Source organism: Ambystoma mexicanum, chromosome 10 (assembly GCF_040938575.1).
Source record: "Ambystoma mexicanum isolate Mex_15411 chromosome 10, UKY_AmexF1_1, whole genome shotgun sequence".
Lineage (NCBI taxonomy): Eukaryota > Metazoa > Chordata > Amphibia > Caudata > Ambystomatidae > Ambystoma > Ambystoma mexicanum.
The window spans coordinates 68,219,694-68,244,439 of record NC_090932.1 but is presented as its reverse complement, the minus strand read 5'-3'; the positions used below and the strand labels follow the sequence as shown (position 1 = coordinate 68,244,439).

The following is a 24,746-nucleotide window of genomic DNA, read 5'->3' as shown; positions in this document are numbered from 1 at the left end:
ACTAGGGAGTCGAACAACCTGCAGTCCCTGCATTAACTAGGGAGTCAAACAACCTGTAGTCCCGGCAGTAACTAGGGAGTTGAATAACCTAGAGTCCCAGCAGTAACTAGGGAGTCAAACAACCTGCAGTCCCTGCAGTAACTAAGGAGTCGAACAACCTGGAGTCCCTGCAGTAACTAGGGAGTCAAACAACCTGCAGTCCCTGCAGTAACTAGGGAGTTGAACAACCTGGAGTCCCTGCAGTAACTAGGGGGTCAAACAACCTGGAGTCCCTGCAGTAACTAGGGAGTCGAATAACCTGGTGACCCTGCAGTAGCTAGGGAGTTGAACAACTTGCAGTCCCTGCAGTAACTAGGGAGTCAACCAACCTGCATTCCCTGCAGTAACTAGGAAGTCGAACAACCTGGAGTCCCTGCAGTCACTAGGGAGTCGAATAACGTGGTGACCCTGCAGTAACTAGGGAGACGAATAACCTAGAGTCCCTGAAGTAACTAGGGAGTTAAACAACCTGCAGTAACTAGGGAGTCGAATAACCTGGTGACCCTGCAGTAACTAGGGAGTCAAACAACCTGCAGTCCCTGCATTAACTAGGGAGTCAAACAACCTGCAGTCCCTGCAGTAACTAGGGAGTCGAATAACCTAGAGTCCCAGCGGTAACTAGGGAGTCAAACAACCTGCAGTCCCTGCAGTAACTAGGGAGTTGAACAACCTGGAGTCCCTGCAGTAACCAGGGAGTCAAACAACCTGCAGTCCCTGCAGTAACTAGGGAGTTGAACAACCTGGAGTCCCTGCAGTAGCTAGGGAGTAAAACAACCTGGAGTCCCTGCAGTAACTAGGGAGTCGAATAACCTGGTGACCCTGCAGTAACTAGGGAGTTGAACAACCTGCAGTCCCTGCAGTAACTAGGGAGTCAACCAACCTGAAGTCCCTGCAGTATCTAGGGAGTCGAATAACCTAGAGTCCCAGCAGTAACTAGGGAGTCAAACAACCTGCAGTCCCTGCAGTAACTAGGGAGTCGAACAACCTGGAGTCTCTGCAGTAACTAGGGAGTAGAACAACCTGAAGTCCCTGCAGTAACTAGGGAGTCATATAACCTGGTGCCCTGCAGTAACTAGGGAGTTGAACAACCTGCAGTCCCTGCAGTAACTAGGTAGTCGAACAACCTGCAGTCCCTGCAGTAACTAGGGAGTCGAACATCCTGGAGTCCCAGCAGTAACTAGTGAGTCAAACAACCTGCAGTCCCTGCAGTAACTAGGGAGTCGAATAACCTGGAGTCCCTGCAGTAAATAGGGAATTGAACAACCTGCAGTCCCTGCAGTAACTAGGGAGTCGAACAACCTGCAGTCCCTGCTGTAACTAGGGAGTAGAACAACCTGGAGTCCCTGCAGTAACTAGGGAGTCAAACAACCTGGTGACCCTGCAGTAACTAGGGAGTCGAACAACCTGCAGTCCCTGCATTAACTAGGGAGTCAAAGAACCTGCAGTCCCTGCAGTAACTAGGGATTTGAATAACCTAGAGTTCCAGCAGTAACTAGGGAGTCAAACAACCTGCAGTCCCTGCAGTAACTAGGCAGTCAAACCACCTGGAGTCTCTGAAGTAACTAGGGAGTCGAACAACCTGGAGTCCCTGCAGTAACTAGGGAGTCGAATATCCCGGTGACCCTGCAGTAACTAGGGAGTGGAATAACCTAGAGTCCCAGCAGTAACTAGGGAGTCAAACAACCTACAGTCCCTGCAGTAACTAGGGAGTCGAACAAGCTGGAGTCCATGCAGTAACTAGGGAGTCGAATAACCTGGAGTCCCTGCAGTAACTAGGGAGTCAAACAACCTGCAGTCCCTGCAGTAACTAGGGAGTTGAACAACCTGGAGTCCCTGCAGTAACTAGAGAGTCGAATAACCTGGTGACCCTGCAGTAACTAGGGAGTCAAACAACCTGCAGTCCCTGCAGTAACTAGGGAGTCGAACAACCTGGAGTCCCTGCTGTAACTAGGGAGTAGAACAACCTGGAGTCCCTGCAGTAATTAGGGAGTCAAAAACCTGGTGACCCTCCAGTAACTAGGGAGTCGAACAACCTGCAGTCCCTGCATTAACTAGGGAGTCAAAGAACCTGCAGTCCCTGCAGTAACTAGGGAGTCGAATAACCTAGAGTCCCAGCAGTAACTAGGGAGTCAAACAACCTGCAGTCTCTGCAGTAACTAGGCAGTCAAGCCACCTGGAGTCCCTGCAGTAACTAGGGAGTAAAACAACCTAGAGTCCCTGTAGTAACTAGGAAGTCGAATAACCTATAGTCCCTGCAGTAACTAGGGAGGCGAATAACCTGGTGACCCTGCAGTAACTAGGGAGTCGAATAACCTAGAGTCCCTGCAGTAACTAGGGAGTCAAACAACCTGCAGTAACTAGGGAGTCGAATAACCTGGTGACCCTGCAGTAACTAGGGAGTCGAACAACCTGCAGTCCCTGCATTAACTAGGGAGTCAAACAACCTGTAGTCCCTGCAGTAACTAGGGAGTCGAATAACCTAGAGTCCCAGCAGTAACTAGGGAGTCAAACAACCTGCAGTCCCTGCAGTAACTAAGGAGTTGAACAACCTGCAGTCCCTGCAGTAACTAGGGAGTTGAACAACCTGCAGTCCCTGCAGTAACTAGGGAGTTGAACAACCTGGAGTCCCTGCAGTAACTAGGGGGTCAAACAACCTGGAGTCCCTGCAGTAACTAGGGAGTCGAATAACCTGGTGACCCTGCAGTAACTAGGGAGTTGAACAACCTGCAGCCCCTGCAGTAACTAGGGAGTCAACCAACCTGCAGTCCCTGCAGTAACTAGGAAGTCAAACAACCTGGAGTCCCAGCAGTAACTAGGGAGTCGAATAACGTGGTGACCCTGCAGTAACTAGGGAGACGAATAACCTAGAGTCCCTGAAGTAACTAGGGAGTCAAACAACCTGCAGTAACTAGGGAGTCGAATAACCTGGTCACCCTGCAGTAACTAGTCCCTGCAGTAACTAGGGAGTCAAACAGCCTGCAGTCCCTGCATTAACTAGGGAGTCAAACAACCTGCAGTCCCTGCAGTAACTAGGGAGTCGAATAACCTAGAGTCCCAGCGGTAACTAGGGAGTCAAACAACCTGGAGTCCCTGCAGTAACCAGGGAGTCAAACAACCTGCAGTCCCTGCAGTAACTAGGGAGTTGAACAACCTGGAGTCCCTGCAGTAGCTAGGGAGTAAAACAACCTGGAGTCCCTGCAGTAACTAGGAGTCGAATAACCTGGTGACCCTGCAGTAACTAGGGAGTTGAACAACCTGCAGTCCCTGCAGTAACTAGGGAGTCAACCAACCTGCAGTCCCTGCAGTAACTAGGGAGTCGAATAACCTAGAGTCCCAGCAGTAACTAGGGAGTCAAACAACATGCAGTCCTTGCAGTAACTAGGGAGTCGAACAACCTGGAGTCTCTGCAGTAACTAGGGAGTAGAACAACCTGAAGTCCCTGCAGTAACTAGGGAGTCAAATAACCTGGTGCCCTGCAGTAACTAGGGAGTCGAACAACCTGCAGTCCCTGCATTAACTAGGGAGTCAAACAACCTGAAGTCCCTGTAGTAACTAGGGAGTCGAATAGCCCAGAGTCCCAGCAGTAACTAGGGAGTCAAACAACCTGCAGTCCCTGCAGTAACTAGGGAGTCGAATAACCCGGAGTCCCTGCAGTAATTAGAGAGTAGAACAACCTGGAGTCCCTGCAGTAACTAGGGAGTCGAATAACCTGGTGACCCTGCAGTAACTAGGCAGTAAAACAACCTGCAGTCCCTGCAGTAACTAGGGAGTCACACAACCTGGAGTCCCTGCAGTAACTAGGAAGTCGAATAACCTGGTGACCATGCAGTAACTAGGGAGTCGAACAACCTGGAGTCCTTGCAGTAACTAGGGAGTCAAACAACCTGCAGTCTCTGCAGTAACTAGGGAGTCGCACAACCTGGAGTCCCTGCAGTAACTAGGGAGTAGAACAACCTGGAGTGCCTGCAGTGACTAGAGAGTCGAATACCCTGGTGACCCTGCAGTAACTAGGGAGTCAAAAAACCTGCAGTCCTGCAGTAACTAGGGAGCCGAACAACCTGGAGTCCCTGCCGTAACTAGGGAGTAGAACAACCTGGAGTCCCTGCAGTAACCAGGGAGTCAAAAACCTGGTGACCCTGCAGTAAATAGGGAGTTGAACAACCTGCAGTCCCTGCATTAACTAGGGAGTCAAACAACCTGCAGTCCATGCTGTAACTAGGGAGTCGAATAACCTAGAGTCCAAGCAGTAACTAGGGAGTCAAACAACCTGCAGTCCCTGTAGTAACTAGGGAGTTGAACCACCTGGAGTCCCTGCAGTAACTAGGGAGTCGAATAACCTGGTGACCCTGCAGTAACTAGGAAGTTGAACAACCTGGAGTCCCTGCAGTAACTAGGGAGTCGAATAACCTAAAGTCCCTGCAGTAACTAGGGAGTCAAACAACCTGCAGTAACTAGGGAGTCGAATAACCTGGTGACCCTGCAGTAACTAGGGAGTCGAACAACCTGCAGTCCCTGCATTAACTAGGGAGTCAAACAACCTGTAGTCCCGGCAGTAACTAGGGAGTCGTATAACCTAGAATCCCAGCAGTAACTAGGGAGTCAAGCAACTTGCAGTCCCTGCTGTAACTAGGGAGTCGAACAACCTGGAGTCCCTGCAGTAACTAGGGAGTCAAACAACCTGCAGTCCCTGCAGTAACTAGGGAGTTGAACAACCTGGAGTCCCTGCAGGAACTAGGGAGTCAAACAACCTGGAGTCCCTGTAGTAACTAGGGAGTCGAATAACCTGGTGACCCTGCAGTAACTAGGGAGTTGAACAACCTGCAGTCCCTGCAGTAACTAGGGAGTCAACCAACCTGCAGTCCCTGCAGTAACTAGGAAGTCGAACAACCTGGAGTCCCTGCAGTAACTAGGGAGTCGAGTAACCTGGTGACCCTGCAGTTACTAGGGAGTCGAATAACCTAAAGTCCCTGCAGTAACTAGGGAGTCAAACAATCTGCAGTAACTAGGGAGTCGAATAACCTGGTGACCCTGCAGTAACTAGGGAGTCAAACAACCTGCAGTCCCTGCATTAACTAGGGAGTCAAACAACCTGTAGTCCCTGCAGTAACTAGGGAGTCGAATAACCTAGAGTCCCAGCGGTAACTAGGGAGTCAAACAACCTGCAGTCCCTGCAGTTACTAGGGAGTCGAACAACCTGGAGTCCCTGCAGTAACTAGGGAGTCAAACAACCTGCAGTCCCTGCAGTAACTAGGGAGTTGAACAACCTGGAGTCCCTGCAGTAGCTAGGGAGTCAAACAACCTGGAGTCCCTGCAGTAACTAGGGAGTCGAATAACCTGGTGACCCTGCAGTAACTAGGGAGTTGAACAACCTGCAGCCCCACAACTAGGGAGTCAACCAACCTGCAGTCCCTGCAGTAACTAGGGAGTCGAATAACCTAGAGTCCCAGCAGTAACTAGGGAGTCAAACAACCTGCAGTCCCTGCAGTAACTAGGGAGTCGAACAACCTGCAGTCTCTGCAGTAACTAGGGAGTAGAACAACCTGAAGTCCCTGCAGTAACTAGGGAGTCAAATAACCTGGTGCCCTGCAGTAACTAGGGAGTCAAACAACCTGTAGTCCCTGCATTGACTAGGGAGTCAAACAACCTGAAGTCCCTGCAGTAACTAGGGAGTCAAATAACCTAGAGTCCCAGCAGTAACTAGGGAGTCAAACAACCTGCAGTCCCTGCAGTAACTAGGGAGTCGAATAACCTGGAGTCCCTGCAGTAACTAGAGAGTAGAACAACCTGGAGTCCCTGCCCTAACTAGGGATTCGAATAACCTGGTGACCCTGCAGTAACTAGGGAGTCGAACAACCTGCAGTCCCTACATTAACTAGGGAGTCAAACAACCTTCAGTCCCTGCAGTAACTAGGGATTCGAATAACCTAGAGTCCCAGCAGTAACTAGGGAGTCAAACAACCTGCAGTCCCTGCAGTAACTAGGGAGTCAAATAACCTGGAGTCCCTGCAGTAACTAGGGAGTAGAACAACCTGGAGTTCCTGCAATATCTAGGGAGTTGAATAACCTGGTGACCCTGCAGTAACTAGGCAGTCGAACAACCTGCAGTCCCTGCATTAACTAGGGAGTCAAACAACCTTCAGTACCTGCAGTAACTAGGGAGTCGAACAACCTAGGGTCCCAGCAGTAACTAGGGAGTCAAACAACCTGCAGTCCCTGCAGTAACTAGGGATTCGAATAACCTGGAGTCCCTGCAGTAACTAGGGAGTCAAACAACATGGAGTCCCTGCAGTAACTAGGGCGTCGAATAACCTGTTGACCCTGCAGTAACTAGGAAGTCGAACAACCTGGAGTCCCTGCAGTAACTAGGGAGTCAAACAACCTGAAGTCCCTGCAGTAACTAGGAAGTCAAATAACCTATAGTCCCTGCAGTAACTAGGGAGTCAAACAACCTGAAGTCCCTGCCACAAGAAACTTTCACTGTCTTAGTTGTTTTCCATTGACCTGGAGCTATGACCTAAAATTATGAAACAAGAGTGGTTGGACACTCATCCAAAATTAATGCTCAGAATTATGTAGCAGGTCAGCCAGAAAAATGTTCTTCTTGGCTCTTGCGACCATGCTGTCTCCAAAGAGAAGTAACGCCACAGAATGAACACCAAGGTATGGAAGGCCAGACCAGGAAGTAGTATAAGGGGATCCCTTTTGTCTCAATCAACATTTTTACAGGTGGGCACGCCCCTTTCCCCATTCCTAGTCCCTCCCCCTTTTGATATTAATTTGATATAAGTGGATATACATTTTAATAAAAATAATATAAAAAATGTTGATATTTATTTGATATAAACTGTATATTCATTAATATAAATTGGGTATACATTTTATATCCAAATGTGCTGATAGTATTTACGATCGATATGATATAAAGTGAATATAAATGTTATATCAAAATGATGTCAAATATGTTTGCTATCACTTTGATATAAAATGTATATACATTGTTGGAGCAGCCACAGCTCGTGGTGCCTGGGCGACCCTCCGAGGGCGAAGTGAACTCTGAAGACAAGGGCGGTGAACCTAGGGCTTTGCAGAGTGATGCGGAGATGAGGCCGGAGAGTGCCCCTGCACTGATATCAGGGCTATTATAGGTTCATGGGCATAGTGGTGGTGGGGGGATTTTAAAACAATACTTTTACAGATAGTGCTCTAAAAAAAATTATATTATAAATATGTATATAAAATTAATATAAAAATGTATATTTTAATATAAAAAGTGATATTAAAATTAAATGTGTTTTAATATGAAGAGTTATATAAAATCAATACAAAAATGTATCTTTTTTATAAAAAAAATATATAAAAATTAATATTTCATTGATGCACAATTAACATTTTTTGTATATAAAGTTGGCAAAAAAAACGGATATCAATTTTTGTTATATCATTTGATATCAAATGTATATCAATGTTATATGAACTGGATATACATTCTACATATATTATAGATGACATCATGATTTTATAATTTCAATGACATAGGCTAGAGAGTTAGCGCCATCACCTAGTAACATGAAACTTGGATATACATTTTATATAGAGTGTAAATAGAGGCTGGCACAGCACCCCACAAATAACTCTCTGTGAATTTCCTTTATATGCAAAGTGTGGCTCACAGACCTAATCAAAAAGACCCAAAACTGCTGGCTTTGGACAATGCGTGTTTTCTTTTTAAATGAAGAGTGAAAGTTTTACATAAAACCATTGGTTTTGGACAATGCATGTTTTGTTTTTGTACAGAATGATGAAACTTTTACATAAAACCATTGGCTTTGTCAATGCTTGTTCCTTAATAAATTGCAAAGGAATTTTAACATGGAGATCTTAAACCAAGTTGATATAGTGTCAACCCTCACCATTAAACTTTATGATATAAAAAAAGTGATATCAAATTGTGTGCCAAATTTATATGCATTTTTGTATTAATTAAACATTAAAAAAATTGATAGATTAAATAATAGTAATTTTAAATTAATTTCTATATATCTTTTTATATTAAAAATATAATTGTTTAATATTGATTTGCATATACATTTTTGTTTCAAAAATATACATTTTTAGAACGCCATCTGTAAAATGTTGTTTTAAACACCCCCAACACCCCTACCACTATGGCCATGAACCCATGGGTAGCCCTGATATCAGTCCAGGGGAGAGCCGGTGTGGCCGCATCATCCTTAATACTCTTGGTCTCCATTAACAAGATACATTCCTTACAAAAACTGTTATTCCAATCCCCCAGGTTTTTAATTCAGTTTAAACAGCAAGCACAATAAATAATAACATTGGCTATCGATCTCCATTAGCGAAATACAGTCCTTACGTAGGTCATTAGCTCAAGCCCCCAGGCTTTCAAGTTGATTTGAACAGCAAACACAATACATATTGACAGTCTCTGCTACAGCTCTGCGCTCCTCACTCCAGCACACAAATTCCTGTTTTCCTTAAGCCCCGTGGGGGTGGGGTCACTCTCCGGCGTCATTGCCACATCACTGTGCAAAGCACTAGGTTCACAGTCCTTCACTTCGCCCTCGGATGGTCGCCCAGGCACAACGAGCTGTGGCTGCTCCAACAATTTATATACATTTATATCAAAGCAATATCAAACATGTCTAACATCATTTTTATATAAAATGTATATTCACTTTATATCAAATCAATCTCAAATACTATCAAAACAATTTGATATCAAAAGTTTTTGTATCATTTTGATGTAAAATATATATTTACTTATGTCAAATCAATATCAAAAGGGGGAGGGACTAGGTGTGGGAAATGGGGCCTGCCCACCTGTCAAGGTTTTGATGGAGACAAAAGGGAGCCCCTCATATTACTCAGGGAAGCTGCATATACTGAGTCATGTCAATAATGAAACTGGTAAATATAGTGGGGGCTAGGACGGACCTGCCCCCTCCATACCATGGAGGAAATACATAAGTTCATTGCCCACCTCTTTGCTGCCAGAATGACTTTCAGTTATATACATTTTCATGTTAGTGTAAGGACGTTGCGTACCAATGAAGTGCAGGATCGGGCGGGAGTCCATGGGCCTCATTACAACTCAGGCGGTAAGGGGTTAACGGCAGCGTTAAGAGCGCCGACCCTTACCGCCTGAGTACGAGGTCCCCTAGCGCCATGGTGCTTTTAACACCTGCTTTTAGCAGGTGTTAAAATCCATGGCGCTAAGGGACCATGGAGTTAATTACGCCACCGTAATTTACGGTGGCGTAATTAACGCCTTCCCCACTCCCATTATGCCCTATGGGGCAAAAATGGGAATGGGGAAGGGTAAATGGGGATTGGGGACTTACCGCCCCGCCTAGGTCGGAATGGGGCGGTAAGTCCGCCAACCACCATGGCGTAAACGTAGTTTACGCCATGGTGGTAAAGTCACGGCCCAGGCGGTAACTTACCGCCTGGGTCGTAATGAGGCCCCATATATCCAGTATGTAATTCAGAACAAAAATAGACACCAAAGGCACTTTAGCACTTTTTTAATACAAACTATGATGGCAAAAAAGCCATACTGTAAACAGATTGCAGTATAGTCTTACAATGGAAGTTGATATCAACAAAAATCCCATTGATGCAAAAAGGTCAACTTGTAACTTGCGACCAGTGTATCAATGGCTCGGTTCAATAACTGAAGTGTCCAAGTGAAGGCCACGATATTAATATGGGCCTTAAGCAGATCTCTTACCGAGTGTGATACTCCCCCAAAAACAGACCCACTGACCTGGGGAATGGGACTCTGGGTCTCTATGGGCCTTGAAAACTCCTTCAGGTCGTGTGAAATAAATCCACAAGCCCACAAAGAGTTCCAGTACACATAAACAGCGAAGATGAACACAAACCCACACTTTACTAGATCACATCTATGATTTGATATGATTGTTATTTCTAACAAACTTAATACCAAGAGGTTTCTAAGCGTGGACCCGGGGATCAAACTTGTTTTGCTTTGTGTCGTCTTGCTTCCAAGGCGAGCACATTGCCCCTGTGCTATACTCCCGAGACAGCCCAAAGTTGGAAAATGTTTCCCCAGCTTTGCCAAAAAAAGCATTCAACGTGGTTCACCCTGTGCCCAGTATGCCCACATGTACACTTTTGCCTGGCACACCAAATCCCAAAGGCTAATGTTGACATAAAGTGTTAACGTGAAGTCATCTGAAAAAAGGCCAACATAATAATAATTCGTTTTTTACATTGCCCTTTAATCTAACGTGCTTTAAATAGGACATATTTACATACATTACTATTATTACCCAATCAAAATTGGTACTCATTTATCGACATTGGAAGGATGAAAGCCTGAGTTGGCCAAGCCGGGATTTGAACCTGCGAACTGCAGATCAAGCACAGCAACAAGGGTTTAGCCTGCTGTTGGTTTCCTGCTGTACTATCATCAATGCAAAAAGAACCAACCAGTGACAGTCCACTGCATAAAAGTGTGTTGATGGCGGATAAAATAGCCAGCTTGTGATGGGGTAGCCCCCAAAGCCTGAATGTACCCAATGATATCACAGACGCCAATAGTGCCGTAGATGCCCTTCATTTTACGGGTTCCACTTTCAATTTCAAGCCTTCAACGGGTTAACTCAAATACGTGTTCAGACTCCAAGAGCATTTGGCTGGAACCTATAAGACTTCTTCAGGAACAAGCTCTGTGGTCGTTATCTGCTGTCTGATGAAAGTCAGTGGTAATAATCGCTCTACCTTTGTCCTCCATGTAGGCCTAAGGGGTTTGCCCCAAAGGATCATTGCTAACTTCACTTCTCTTCCAAGTGATGATGGAATGGGCCAAGGTTTAGATACCAAACTTTCTGCGCCTAGAGTCCCAAGCCACACCACAGGGTTTTGAGGCCCAACAAGGCCAAACCTGTCTGTGTTTCCTCCTATTTTTGTGCAAAAAGGATGTGATCAAGCAGTTCAGGCTGGTCTGTACCTTTTGGGATGGGACCCCAGTCTCATTCTGATTTGGGTTTTGTGTTTTGTTTCTCTTGTGTAGGCTGCAAAACAATGGTTTGGGGCGGGAGGGAGGTTGCTCATATCAATACCACCTCCCCTCCATCGCCTTTCAGTTTTGTTTTCCTCCATGCTTTCTGGGGGGTTAGGAGATACCTTTCTTAGTATTGATTAAGAAAACAATGTTTCTGTATTTTTAGACAATTTGAGGTGAAAACCAGACATGATACCTACAGTTTGCAAATGTACCCTATACCAGTTAACCAGAACTTAGCATTGGGTCTTCCACTGGACTGGCAGGTGTATGTTGTTTCCTGTACCTTCTAACCTTATAACAACACTTCACCACTTTGTGTCTGTCATCTTATGACATTGTCTCCTGGGTGTTTTCATCATGATCCGCAACTTACTTCATGGATCAGTTTCTTTAATACCCTACAGATTACTTTGTAAAGACTTCCCAAATTTGAGGTCATAGGTGCTTCCCCAAACAACTAATCCTTGGCCTCCACTTGGGGTACCCTTGTATATGTAAGTTGCAGGCATCTCAGGTAGAAGCAGAAATCTGTTTGCAGGTTGTTGAGAACCTCCTGATTTTCCGGCCAGCTGCCCTCATCTGCATCTGGGCATGACGAGGTGTCTGGTGAAAGGAGATAATGGCAAGTGGTGATGACGCCAAGTGGAAACTGTGCCAAGTGTCCCATACATTGAAACCACAAGCCCCTGATGCTTTCAACTAATTCTTTGCTGTTTCCAGGGGCTTAAACTTGACTGGGTTGGTCTAGGGACTAGCCCAAGTGCTCGGATGTGCCTTTGAAGTCTCTTGGGTAAATTTGAAGGAATCTGTGCAGTCGCTAGGCAATCAAATTTCTTAGTTGGTACTCACTAAACGCTACATCATGATTTTCAGAATTAGCTCTTTTTTTCTCCATTGTTGAACTCTCACTGTTGTCTTGTTTTTAGTTTTTAGCATGTACTCATATTAATGAATAGGGGACCGGTCAAACTAGTGAATTACAATTAAGAGTGCACCAGGAGAATGTTCAAATCATGATGTTTTAGAATCAGTAGGTGGCAGAGTTCAAAATATAAAGTTGTATAATGTATCAGAGTTTGGGTGGGAAGGGAGTTTAATAGTTTTCTGTGGTGAAAGGTTTTTGGGAGGAATTTCGGGCCTACCGGTGTGTTTTCCCATGAGATGCCGTTTCTCCTCTTTTTATCAATGAACTATTCGTGCTAGTGCTGTTCTCCCAAAGACTAAAGTGGTCTCTTTGGAAAAGGAATGCTTGTATTTATTATCTCTTTTTCTTTCTATCAAAATATTGTTTATTTCTTTTAGAAATGATAATCTGAGTGCCTACTTTTTTGTGTAATTTTGTTAGAATTATATTGTATTTTCAATTATACGAATATGAGGTTAAGCAAATAATTTCTTTACATGCCAGGTATTGCATAGTAGGCCACTATGCATGCATGCTTCATTGTTATTTTAATGTTTTTGCAATCGATTTTTGTGTTTTAGATACCTTAACATCAGATGTCTTAATTATGCATTGTGGTACAAAAACAAACATCAATTCTTTGATTTGCAAAGATAGTCAAAGTTAAAACCTACTCCCTCTTTATTGGCGGGAAGCACAGATGTTGACTGTATTGACCGTGCTTTCTCACTGGGACAAATTATACCTCTAAGCGCAGTGTTTATCTTTTTTTTTTACATTTTTCAGGGGGGCCGATAATACCAACAACCATAACAACTACAACAATCACTAACACCACCACGCCGATGACAACATCTTCAACAACACCCACGACAACTGCAACGACTCCTTCTAGTGCACTCCAAACTACAGTAGCAGCTCCTACTGAGTCTAGCACCCTCAAAGTAGCTGCAGTTTCATCAGCTGGAACCACCGAACCCTTAACATCCAAGACTACCGCTTCCGGAACCACATCTAGTACCACTTTCAGTGCCACCACATCATCTCCACCGCTACCAAATACCACTCTTACAACTCCAACCATGCCACCTACTTCCACGGTTACCCCAACTATTGCAGGCAACACCACAGTATCTCCATCCATACCCAACGTGATTGCAACATCATCTCCTGCTGTGCTCATGCCCAATACATCTAACACTATGTCAAATGCCACCACAGTATCCTTAGCAGCAGCCAGTCCTACGGCAACATCAAGTACCCCCAACACCACCACAACAGAATCCCAATTCACAGCAAATACTGCCACAAAGACACCATCTACTGTTTCATTAAACTCAACCACAGCCATGCCCACTCCTGTATCAAACACCAATACAACCACGCCAACAGTATATTCGCTTAACCTTAACAACTCAACAATATCATCTTCAACTACTCTTTACACTTCTCCAGTGGCACCTCAAATTATAACCAACCAAACATCTTCAGACATTCTTAGCACCATAAATAACACGTCTATATTTACTCCAAGCACCATCACTAGTAAACCACCTACAGATGCAGCAAATTCAAACAAAACGTTTCAAACAACCAACACCACAATAACAACATCCTCTTTAGCATCATTGGGAACCGTCAATCTAACCTCCTCCCCTCCTATCTCAAGCCCAATAGCACTTAAAACTACACCCATTAACACACTAACTTCATTCCAAGAAACACCCAGCCCAAACTCAACAGTCGCCACCACCCTCACAGGAATCTCTGCAGCTACAACAAGCAACACCACCCAGACATATGCAAGTACACCTAATATAACCACAACAATATCAATCACACCCATAAATAGCACATTCCTAAACCCTACTAGCAACAGCGCAAGCACATCTCCAGCAACACCCAAACCCACCTCTACAAGTGCATCTCTAATTACACAAACTAATACAGGGATGCCTTTGTTTCCACCAACTAGTGCCACAACTGCCACGCCTCCTGGCCCATTAATGACAGCACCTCCATCTTCAACCACAGCCAGCACAACAACACCTCCACAAATGCTGACCTCAACCAACGTCCTTGTGACACCTGTAAGTCCACTCAACACATCTTTATTGACGACTTCTCTGGCCATTGCTGTCACACCAGTAACAAAACCAACTGTACCCGCAAACAACACAAATGCACCATCGCAAAATGTTTCAATTACAACCTCCCAAACCCTCACTACATCAAGCATTATCACAAATGCAACATCAAACACAACGTACACCACTAATGCAGCAGGGCAATCATCAGCTGTGTCTAGCACAAATGCCACAGCACAACTTCCCATTTTCACAGCAGTTTCCACAATAGGAAAAACTTCAAATATCTCTAACACCACAACACCATTGGTCATGTCTGCAGGTACAACTACCCCAAATGTAATAGCGCAAACTGCGATGACCCCAAATCTGATCACAAATATGACCCTTACGTCTCCAATAAATGCTACCAAACTAGCAGCACCATCAATAAATGGAACAATGCAACCTCCTAATACCGCAGTAGTCACAACTGGTGTGCTGTTATCAAATACATCTAACATCACAAGTACATCAGCATCATCTCCAGTGACGTACAACCCGAATGGAGCATTGGGGGCATCCCCAACTGCACTCAATGCATCCAGTGTACCAACCTCAACCTCATCCATATCAACCTCCACATCCAATACATCGGCAGGATCTTCGGTGCCAGCAAGCAGTGTATATTATCCTAGGTTGCCTTCTTTATCAGCCCAAGTGAGAACCACCCTGGAGGGCGCCATCGCTGACAGCACCTCAAAGGCAGTGAACTGCACTTCAAGCAACAGCACTCTGTCTTCCGCAGCAGCTGCGATGACTAACCAATTGCTGAGTGGCAATACTCCGGCAAACAGCGCGACTCCACCTGGACCATCGCTTGTAGGTATGTGATGACTTCTTCTGTCTGCAACCTCACACATCTTAGTAACAACAATCGACAGCCACCCTGGCTTATAATGCAGGTTTCATCCAAAAAAGGGCAGGGGTCAAGTGCTCAAATGGCGGCGAACTCCATAGAAATATGTTGAGAGGACTCTTCGCATTACTAGAGTAAAACAGATAAAGGAATAAGAGAAAAGAGAACATGTGGGCTGCATGCCACGAGACTGGTCTGATAGCTGCCGGACACTCTCCGCCACACTTTCCATTGTCTAGACACTGGAACTCTGAAAGGAATATAATACCCCTGCTAAGACAGGCCTGTATAGCGCCATTGCCCAGCCAGAAGTGTAGTCCACTCATGTCCATGGGAAGGAATGTTAGTGTGCCCGCCCGAGCATGATTGGCTCCAAAGGAGCAGCTGATTGCCGCGAATCAGAGGCGTCCACCGCTGGGCATTACTCCACTTCATGCTGTGCCGAGTGGGCTGAGAAACTCGTTTGAACATCACTGGGTATTTAGTCAGAGGTGTGATGTGGGCCCATTCTGACCCCCATCAGGTGAACTGGTTGCTCCCTAAGTGCCCTCAGCTCTCACTGAAGTCAGGTGTCAGCCAGACCAGCTGGGCCCGCATGACCCTGATTGGCCCAGAGAGAGCACATGATCACTCTGCATTCTCACATCCTCCTCACTCTTAGGTATTCTTTGCACTAACCTTCCTATGGCATAGGGTAGTCACGGTTAAGGATGGTATCTGTTTAGCCTTGCTGTGCTTCCCACATATTACCGGTCAAACATCGCCCCTCTACACCCCCATGGTCACACCTACATTGTTCCTCTCACTTGCTTGCATCTCTATCCATCATGTGTCTAATTAGTGCACTCCTTCTCCTGACTGCTCTCTCCCTTCTTCTCTCATGGGTACTTCACACGCTGCCACACACCGTCCCGTCACTGTCACTCCCCGTCTCTCCACTTTCCTATCTTCCATCCCCACCGTCCACACATTTCCCAAATGGCACTAGGATTTTCCTCTCACTTACACCCTGCTGATTCCAACCCCATCTACCTCGCTCGTCGCCCAGAATGGACACACTGCCTCACTCCACACCCATCTGCTCTCCTACTGAACCCTCTCTGGACCTCTGGAACTCCCAATCTCTTCAAGATAAAAATGTCCTATCTCACTGACCGTTTCGACTCTCATCACCCCAAGCTCTCCGTAATGGACCCCACAGAAAGGGGAATTCTTCTTTTGACACTGCCTGGCTGCCCTCTGTGCACACTCTGCAGCCCTCTCCCACTCCACTCGACTCACCAAGAAAGCTGCTGGTGTTGGTCTGTAGATTAGCAAGGACATTCCGAAGCACCTCTTTCCCCCTCTCTCTTTACTCCCTCTTGTTTTGAGCACACTTCTCTCCAGCTTTTCACTCTCCCGCTCTTTTCATCGTACTCATCTACTGGCACCCGGCATCCCCAGTCTCTTCTTTTCTGATCTTGACCTACTGGTTCAAACGCTCCCTGCTGAGGTCCCCGGTGTCATCATGGGGGACCTCAACCTGACTAACATGATTGCGGCCCATCGACTACAGCTTACCCCATCGCTTTCTGACCCCTCTTTGGCCAACATAGAAAACCTTCTTACCCAAAAACACAGCAACTTGCTAGACCTCACCCTCCTGTCGTCCTCACTTTTCTCCTCTGCTGAGATCTCGCTCTCTGACCACTCACTCACCCACCTCACCATTTCCATCTCCTCTCCACTTATTCTTCCCCCTCCCCTAAAAGAAAAGTCAAACCTGACTCCATAGCTCCATAACTTCACTCAGCCGGGACCTCCCTCCATAATTGAATTCTCCCCCACGTAGCTCTGGTTGCACCCATTGAATGTAACCACCTGCTCTTTCACTGCCTCTCACCCTCACCCATGGATCTTCGAGGTCATCCCACAGCTGAGGCTAGCCATGCACGTTCACTTGTGCCAATGGTGCAACCGGCTCCTCTGCCGTCCTTGCTGCCAACCAACACTCTCACTTTGCCCTCACGGATGGCACCCTAGGTTATGATTACCCTCCAAACTTGGCTCTGCATTCTCCTCCCCCTCTTCTCATGACATTGCTGCTTACCACTCCTCTAAAGTGCCAAAGACGCTGGACCACCCTTCTACCTCCCCTACATCTTCTATCCAGCCCCCCACCCACCTCCACCTTCACTCCGACATCACACTTCTCCTGCCCCTGCCCTGCTGAGGTGACACTCATCCTTGGCTGAGCCAACCCATTCGCTTCTTTCTTTGTAACCTCGCTCTATCAGCGGGCATCTTCCAAGCCTGCTACAAGCCATCCTCATCACACCAGCATCCGCTGCTTACCCTAACAGTACTGTTCTTAAATGGATAGCCAGCCTCCTATATTTCTGACTTCTCCTTGCCCTGGACATCTAGCACCTTCTCCTTCACTACACTCCTGGGGGGGAGAGGGGAATCCCACAAGAATCAGTCCTTGCCCCACTCCTCTTTACTCTGTAAACGCACCCTCTCATCCTTTGGTTTCCCATACCACTTCTTTGGTGAAATCTTCTTCTCATTTCTCTCCTTTGCCCACGACTTCTCTGAGTGCCTCACCGGCTGCCTCTCTTGATATTGATATTGTATTTGTATCACGCTCGTACACAAGTGTTTCAGAGCGCGATGAGGCAAGGGAGGGGCACAGGGGAGAACAGAAACAACAATCTCACTAGGCCCGGTGACATTGAGAAGGCGCTAGTGCATGGGAGAGGGAAAAGGGGAAAGTGCATGGGAGGGGCGGAGAAGCGGAAAGCGCTCTGCCGTCCGACATTGGCTGGTGTATGGCGTTGGATGCTAAACGCATAAAAAATTAAGTAATCTTTCTCTCTGCCCACAATGCCAACTTCAGTCTGCCATCGCCTATCTCCTTACCTCCTGACCTTGTCATACCATTAGCTAGTGCTGGAGTGTTGGGGTTATTTTCCACAGCAAACTCAAACTACATAATTTGGTCTCTGCCACTGCAGCTGTGACCAGGATCAACCTTGCAGACATCATGACAATCCACCCACTCATCACCCACCATTCTGCCAAATATCCATCTCCACCCTGGTCGCCAGTAGACTGGACTACTCCTCTAGCCTACTCATGGCTCTTCCTCTCTAATCTTGTGCTTCCCTCAACTTTACCCCATGCACCCTTTACCCCCTACCTAACTCTTCTCCCACCTCCGCCTAACATCACCTGCCCCGGCGGCTCTTCTTATAGAATTACTATCAGTTCAAGCTTAGGGTACTTGTTTTCAGTGTATTCATGGCCTAGCCCCCCAGGCCCGGGTGAATACATTGTTCACTTCTTTTCTGCTTGTGCCCTCTGTTCTCAAGCCCTCAACCAAGCAACCATTGTGCTGCTGCTTGCTTTCCCTCCTTCGCCTGACTGGCTTCTTGCCACTGGAATTCTCTCCCACCCAACATCAAGGTAGTCCAAACCTTAGATGCATTCAAGGCCAGGCTGAAGTTCCACCTGCTAACCGGAGATGGTGAGCCTGCCACTCCACCATTGCCCTTTCCCATAGCCTTCCTCCCGCTCTAAATCTGATATAAATATGTAATTATGTAACTGTTGACATGATATATTTAGGTGTGCCAGTCTGTTGCCAGTTACCCGCTTTTCATGTCTTCACACCTTACCCCTCCAGCCTCCAATCTATCACTGCCCACATATTTTCTGTAACTCTGGGCACCGAGAATAAGGACTATTTCTACTGCCTGCGTGTACTCTCAACAATGCTTCTGGCTGAAGCGCCAACCCTGTCCCCCAAATAAATACAAAATACTAAATTCCCAGATACACTCTTGGTGAATGCACAAACTCTCCACTGGTGAAGTTCCTTAGATGTTCGGCGCAGAGGGGTCACAGTCTTTTCCTCTTGAGGGCAAGCCCAACCAGGGAGCGCAATGCTTCGCCTTCCCTCTTGCGGCCAACCCTTTGGTCATGTAGATCCTCCAACCATGTGGTCTCACTTCTTAACTCATTGGAATAGGAGTACATTGTAACTGTATCTTCTAATTAGAAGCTTCTGCCTTCGCTCTGGTTGGTCTGGCCAGACCCATGCGATTAGCATTTCCTGATGGCTGAAGTAATGATAATGAAAATGATAATGGTGTGTTATTTATATAACGCCTTAATCCAAAGCGCTTTACAGAGCACATATTTACATACAATATCACCCAACCGCTATTGCTACTCATTTATCGACCTCGGAAGGATGAAATGCTGAGTTGGCCTTGCCGGGATTTTAACCTACAGAACACGCTCAGATCGCAGCAGCGAGTGCTCAACCCGCTAAGCTATCTTGCCGGCTGTACCAGCTGAAGTACAGGAGCACTTAGTACAATAGCCTTTCCTACCATCCCACACTCTCCCCGAGTAACTCCCAGCCCTTGATATAGGGAAATGCCAGCTTCAGGACCCAACGGGCCAATCTTTAAGATGGAAGATGGTACGTTATTACAATGCGGGTATCAAATTTGGGCTTCGGACAAGTTTTGCGGCACAATGCATATAGAATCTTTGGGAGAGCGCAGTGACATGTGAAGCAGAAGGTTAGGAAGACTCTGAAGTCATGGTTCATAAAATGAGTACAGCAGGAATAAGTACAGGAAAGGTGGTAGGCTGAGTGTTTGGCAAAACAAGGAAATGGGTGGGGCGACACACAACAAAGAGAACAGGGAGGACGAACCCAAATCCATGCTTTCTGAAGCAGCCTGTCATTGACAAATCCAATGATCTAACAACTGGCTGTGGAAACGCCGCCCCAAGTTAGTTTGGAATTTAAGCACTGGAACACAAGTATCTAAAAATGCCAGCATCCGTTACCACTATGAAAGGACCACAGGAAAGCCTGTTGCACCACCAAGAGCTCAGAGAAAACCAATGTAGCGGCCCCAAGCACCAGCGCTGGCCTCCAACAAGAGCTTGGGGCATGCCTCCGGAGAAGATCGCATCCCTGCTGGCAGCCGGCTTCTAGACTGTTCTCAGTAGACATGCCAGAAGGACGGCGAGGTGAGGCGAGCATGATAAGAGGCCTCCTGGCAGACAAGAGTCATCTGACATCAACCCAGTGAATACGAATGATCACAGGAGATGTGCACCAGAAGTCAGGAGACGAAGACCGCAAAGAAACAGGGTGATTATTCAATAGAGAAAAGTTGACCAATCTGATCTTGAGGTCCAGAAGAGACTCATTAGGACCCTGGCGGTCCTGTAATGAATGGTGCCAGTACGGGACCGGAACCGTTCATTACGGACTGCCCTATTACGAGGAATGCTGCGGGACCTACTAAGGAACGCCTGGTAAAACCAGGCATCCTTAGCTGGTCCCGCGAGCAGCCAAGGATGCTAACAACGGGCCTGTTATTAACAGGCCCGTTGTTAGCATCCTCCCCATTCCCATTGAGCCCTGTTGGGCTCAAATGGGAATGGGGATTAATTTTTACCAGGTCCCCGAAAAGGGCAATTACCGGGTCCACCAAGGTCGGCATGACCCGGTTATTGCCCTTTTCTGGGACCTGGTAAAAAATCAATACCGGCGGCAGCCGTGCTCTTAATAAGGGCACAGCCACGACCATAGTCATAATGAGGCCCAGTGTCTCCACCTATCAAATGCTGATGGAGATGTGAGAGATGACCTTGCAACGGACAACATTTCCCCGGCAGGCCCACCGGGTCTTGGCTGAGATCCTGACCTCCCTCTTACCCGGTGGAGGAGGGAACCTGTACTTTGTTAGGAATGTCTGAGGGAGGAAGACATTGTAGATAAGGAGGGAGGGGCCTGTCAATTCAGAATGGCCTAAGATTAAGCAGAGTGATACGTAAACACTAAAATCCTAAAAGAACATGCAAGAGACTCAGGATTGGGTGGAAAATGAGAAATAGGAACCTTAAAAAGCATAAAACCACAAGTACCAGGCGTATTCACCCAGTAATGCCCGATGCTCTCATATTACTCGAAAACGAGTTGTCATATCCTAATCAGCGAGGGGGCAAGTCAGATGCTGATGGGGAGGAGGTTCCAGAGTCTTGGCGCATAGACAGAGAGGGCCTGTCTTCTGGTTTTTTCCTTCCTGCACTGGGGAAAGTTCAAGAAGCACCCTCCTGCTCTCTTCTGTTCCCTTCTTACAGATCATATAGGCGCTCTGCCTTGCCAAGCTGTATAGCGCCATTTGACGGTTTAGCTGTGACTCTGGGGCAGCAGTGGAGGAAAGAAAGCCCATTAAGTCATCCCTGCCCTCGTTCGCTCCCCCGCAAAATAAAGTGAAGGGTGGGCTAAGTCCCCCATATGCTTCCTACTCAGTGTGCGTGGTGAATAAGCCCCTCCTCTTGATTTCTGTTGCCATAGAAAGGTGACAGTCCCCATGCCCAAATTCCCATTAATGAAGGGATGGTCAAATCTAACCTCAGTGTCATTCAAATAGAGGAATTAATTATTATTAGCACCGTGGAAGGGCACGCTGGCCAATCAGCAGCCTCGGAACATGGGGTGAATTCTATGGTATAATTCCATGTTCTGAGATGCCTGAGTGCTTCTGGCCAGCATCCCCTTCCCCACCCCCTTACCTCACTTCTCAGCAGCCGTGTAGTTCATACACAAGTGTTAAGGGCGTCTAACTAAAAGAAAAAATGAAACTTACCTTGAGTTGTGGCGCTGCGCTGTCCTCCAGAAAGTTTGTATCCTTGTTGAGGACGTTGCAGTCATCAACATATAAAACAAACTTCTAAAGGACCAGGCAGCGCCACACAGCAAGGTACGTTTAGTCTTGGTTTTTAAATGTAAACACCCTTAGCACCCTGGTGTAAACTATTGAGGTGTCAATGGCGATATACACCTCTGCAGTGGGCCGACCCGGTTTGTAATGGTGAAGGGTGGTTTCCAACAGGGTCAGCCCAGCGCATCGTGTCAATTGTTCGCTTATTTGTTGTGTGGTTTCCACAAGGAGGAAGGTTTACGTCCAGTCCAATCAGAGATTAGAAACCATGAATCCCTCTTCTGATTGGCTATGGCACCCCAGTTCTATGTTATTTTGCCGCCAGTTTTTTTTCAATGATATTTAATCGGAAAATCTCATCAAATGTTTGTTTCTAGTAGGGGGGATTCCCCACAAGCCTCCCATACCTATTATTGAATCCATATCCCTATCCACCATGCCCTTTTTGTCCCCTTACCCCTCTGTTATATTTCAATGAGTTTTTCAATTAATATTTCTGAAAAAACCTCATTGAAAAAAAAAACCTGTCGGCAAAACATCTGTACACCGACAACCCACAACTTGGAACTCGCTGCCCCTTGATCTTCGGAAACTTGACTCGCTGCCATTATTCAGGAAAAAGCTACAAACCCATCTCTTCCAATAAACTTTCATCCTATATTATGATTTCCTTACTTTTTCTTTCCTTCCTTTGTTATTATCTGCGCCTAGACTCAGTGTTCTGCTCCTTTCGAAGATCTGCGCGTCACAAATAACCACATCACTTCACATCTGCTTACGTATTATCTGTGGGCTTCCTGTGGAGGGGCACATCTTGGGGATGGACGAAGTGATCAATTCTTGTTATGGTTTCCATGTTAAACTTATTCTGATTTCTTTAATGTTTCTCTCCAATTCAATGATTAGACCAGGCAATGACAAATACTCCTGCGGGAAACGCTACTTCACCGCTGTCCCCTGTGGCGACGGCTGGGACGACGCCATCATCCGTCTCAGCTCTAATCAATGGCACATCGAACAACACAGCCAACTCTGAGACAAGCACACAGAGTCCCTCTACAAGTAGGAGTACAGGAGCACCATCTACAAGACTGAGCAGCACAACTCAATATTCTGCTAACACAACTACCAAAGGTAAGCAGCAACCTGCTTGAAGCATCACAATTAAGGTTTGAGAATGCATTGGGGTAGGTGCCTCCTTGCAGAACAGGCCCACGTGCGGCAGTCACAAAACAAATTAGGAGCGGGACCTCTAAAACAATACATACACAATTTGAAATCACATCCATCTAATTTTGAGAACGAGCTACAAGTTAAAGATGGGAAACAAAAACATATGAAGTTGCCCATTTTCCCCCAAAAGAGAAACAAGTAGAAGGGGGTACTTTTGTTTTGTCAATGCTTGTTTTTTTGCAAAGAAAATGCCTTGCCAGCTACATTTTGAATAAACAAACGAACCAAAATGGTATTTACATCTCGCAAAACAGGCCAATAAACTCGTGCTGTTTTCGGCTGGCATTTCTGAAACACGCAGAGCTCACAAGTTTTTTGTGGCCATCCTTGAAAAGGCCATACAATCCTGTTTTTTCACTTTGGATTCTGGACCTTGTAGTATTTTCTTTTAAATTTGAAATTTAGTAAAAATACAGGTCCCAGAATTCCAAGCAAATACAGCACTGGGCGGCCCCCTCATGCATGGCAACGGGGAACTCGAGAGCTCTGTGCACGTGTCCTTGCTGCACGTATGAACAGGAATTGACAAAGACAGCAGTTTTGGCCATAGAATGGAGCAAGGGTTTTTGATGTTCTGACACACGAAGGCAGGTGAAGGGAGATGTGATGATTTAAGGAGCGGGGCCTCAGGGGGGGGGGGGAACAGAGGAAGGGCTGCAGGAGAAGATTGGGCTGGGTTGGCAGAGTGCAGCTTGCATAATAGTCCAATAAGCAGGTTTTGGCACTGGGATAGCTTGTTTCTGCAGGGAAACAATCTTACCTGAGTTAGACAATAACAGTTACACATGGGCACCATGGCACAGGCGATAAAAGGCTTCCTGATACTACATATCGCGTATTGCACTCATATGTCCAGGTACTATCATCAGTTGCTCCTATCATTTGCCAGATACTGCCATCACATGTTTATGTTTATGTTTATTATTTGATAATGCGCACAAAAAACCCAGGGGTAGCTGGGCGCAGCGGGTACAAGATTACTTAAGCTTGGGTTGCATACAGGGAATAAGAAGCATATCAATACTGTACATACATGTCAATACAAACAATTGGAGATGAAAGGCTAACATATTACAGTGTTGAAGGAGTATACAAAAAGGTAAAAGGGTAAGCGCAGAAAAGTCATGGACTAGGTTTCAGGAGTATCATGGCCGTATTAGTTGTCGTTGGACCAGAGCCAGTTTTTTATCTTACATCGGAAGTTGGTATAGGGTAGGTTAGCCCTTAGTGCTGTAGGCAATGCGTTCCAGGTAAAGGAAAACATATAACATGGCAGTTTATCCATCATATGCCACATACGGCCACACTATGATCACATACTAGCATATCGCAGGTATTGGAGTAATATGGCAGGTATTGCCATCATACTCCAAGGGACTCACAACATTGGCAGGTATTGACATCATATACACAGGTACTCTGATCATATACTGCTATCACGAGCTCATTATTCCATGATTTGCCATCATATGTTATGTTATGTTGTGTTATGCGATTAGGATATGTAACAGGTGCCATTGCCATTTGCATGGTCTCCAGGTGCTCTGGCAGATCTGAAAGAGAGGGGGCTCTAAGGGGAGAGTTAGTGGGGAAAGAGGGGTGATGCAAGATAGCCTTGCTGTTGTGTTAATGCGTGCAGACCGGAAGTACCCTGAGCTCTGCGTGCAGGTCTGTTTCTAAGTGTCGTATGACGAGAGCAGAGAGGAATTTGTGCTCAGAGGGGAGCATTCGCATGCCTCAGGTTCTAGGGTGCATTGGCCAGGACTGTGGTGTGTAAGGTGAGTGTGGATGT

The 24,746-nt window shown here is 46.3% G+C and overlaps 1 protein-coding gene across 7 annotated transcripts in view; it reads left to right on the top strand.

Annotated features, from left to right (window-relative positions):
- The window catches only part of LOC138491156 (mucin-2-like), a 595,603-nt gene that overhangs the window by 323,103 nt on the left and 247,754 nt on the right, over positions 1–24,746 (top strand). For all 7 annotated transcript variants that reach the window (XM_069617519.1, XM_069617516.1, XM_069617520.1 and 4 more), the window contains exons 3-4: positions 12,786–14,951; positions 22,628–22,855. In XM_069617519.1, the coding sequence (XP_069473620.1) occupies positions 12,786–14,951; positions 22,628–22,855 (2,394 nt within the window). The remainder of the gene's footprint in view (positions 1–12,785; positions 14,952–22,627; positions 22,856–24,746) is intronic.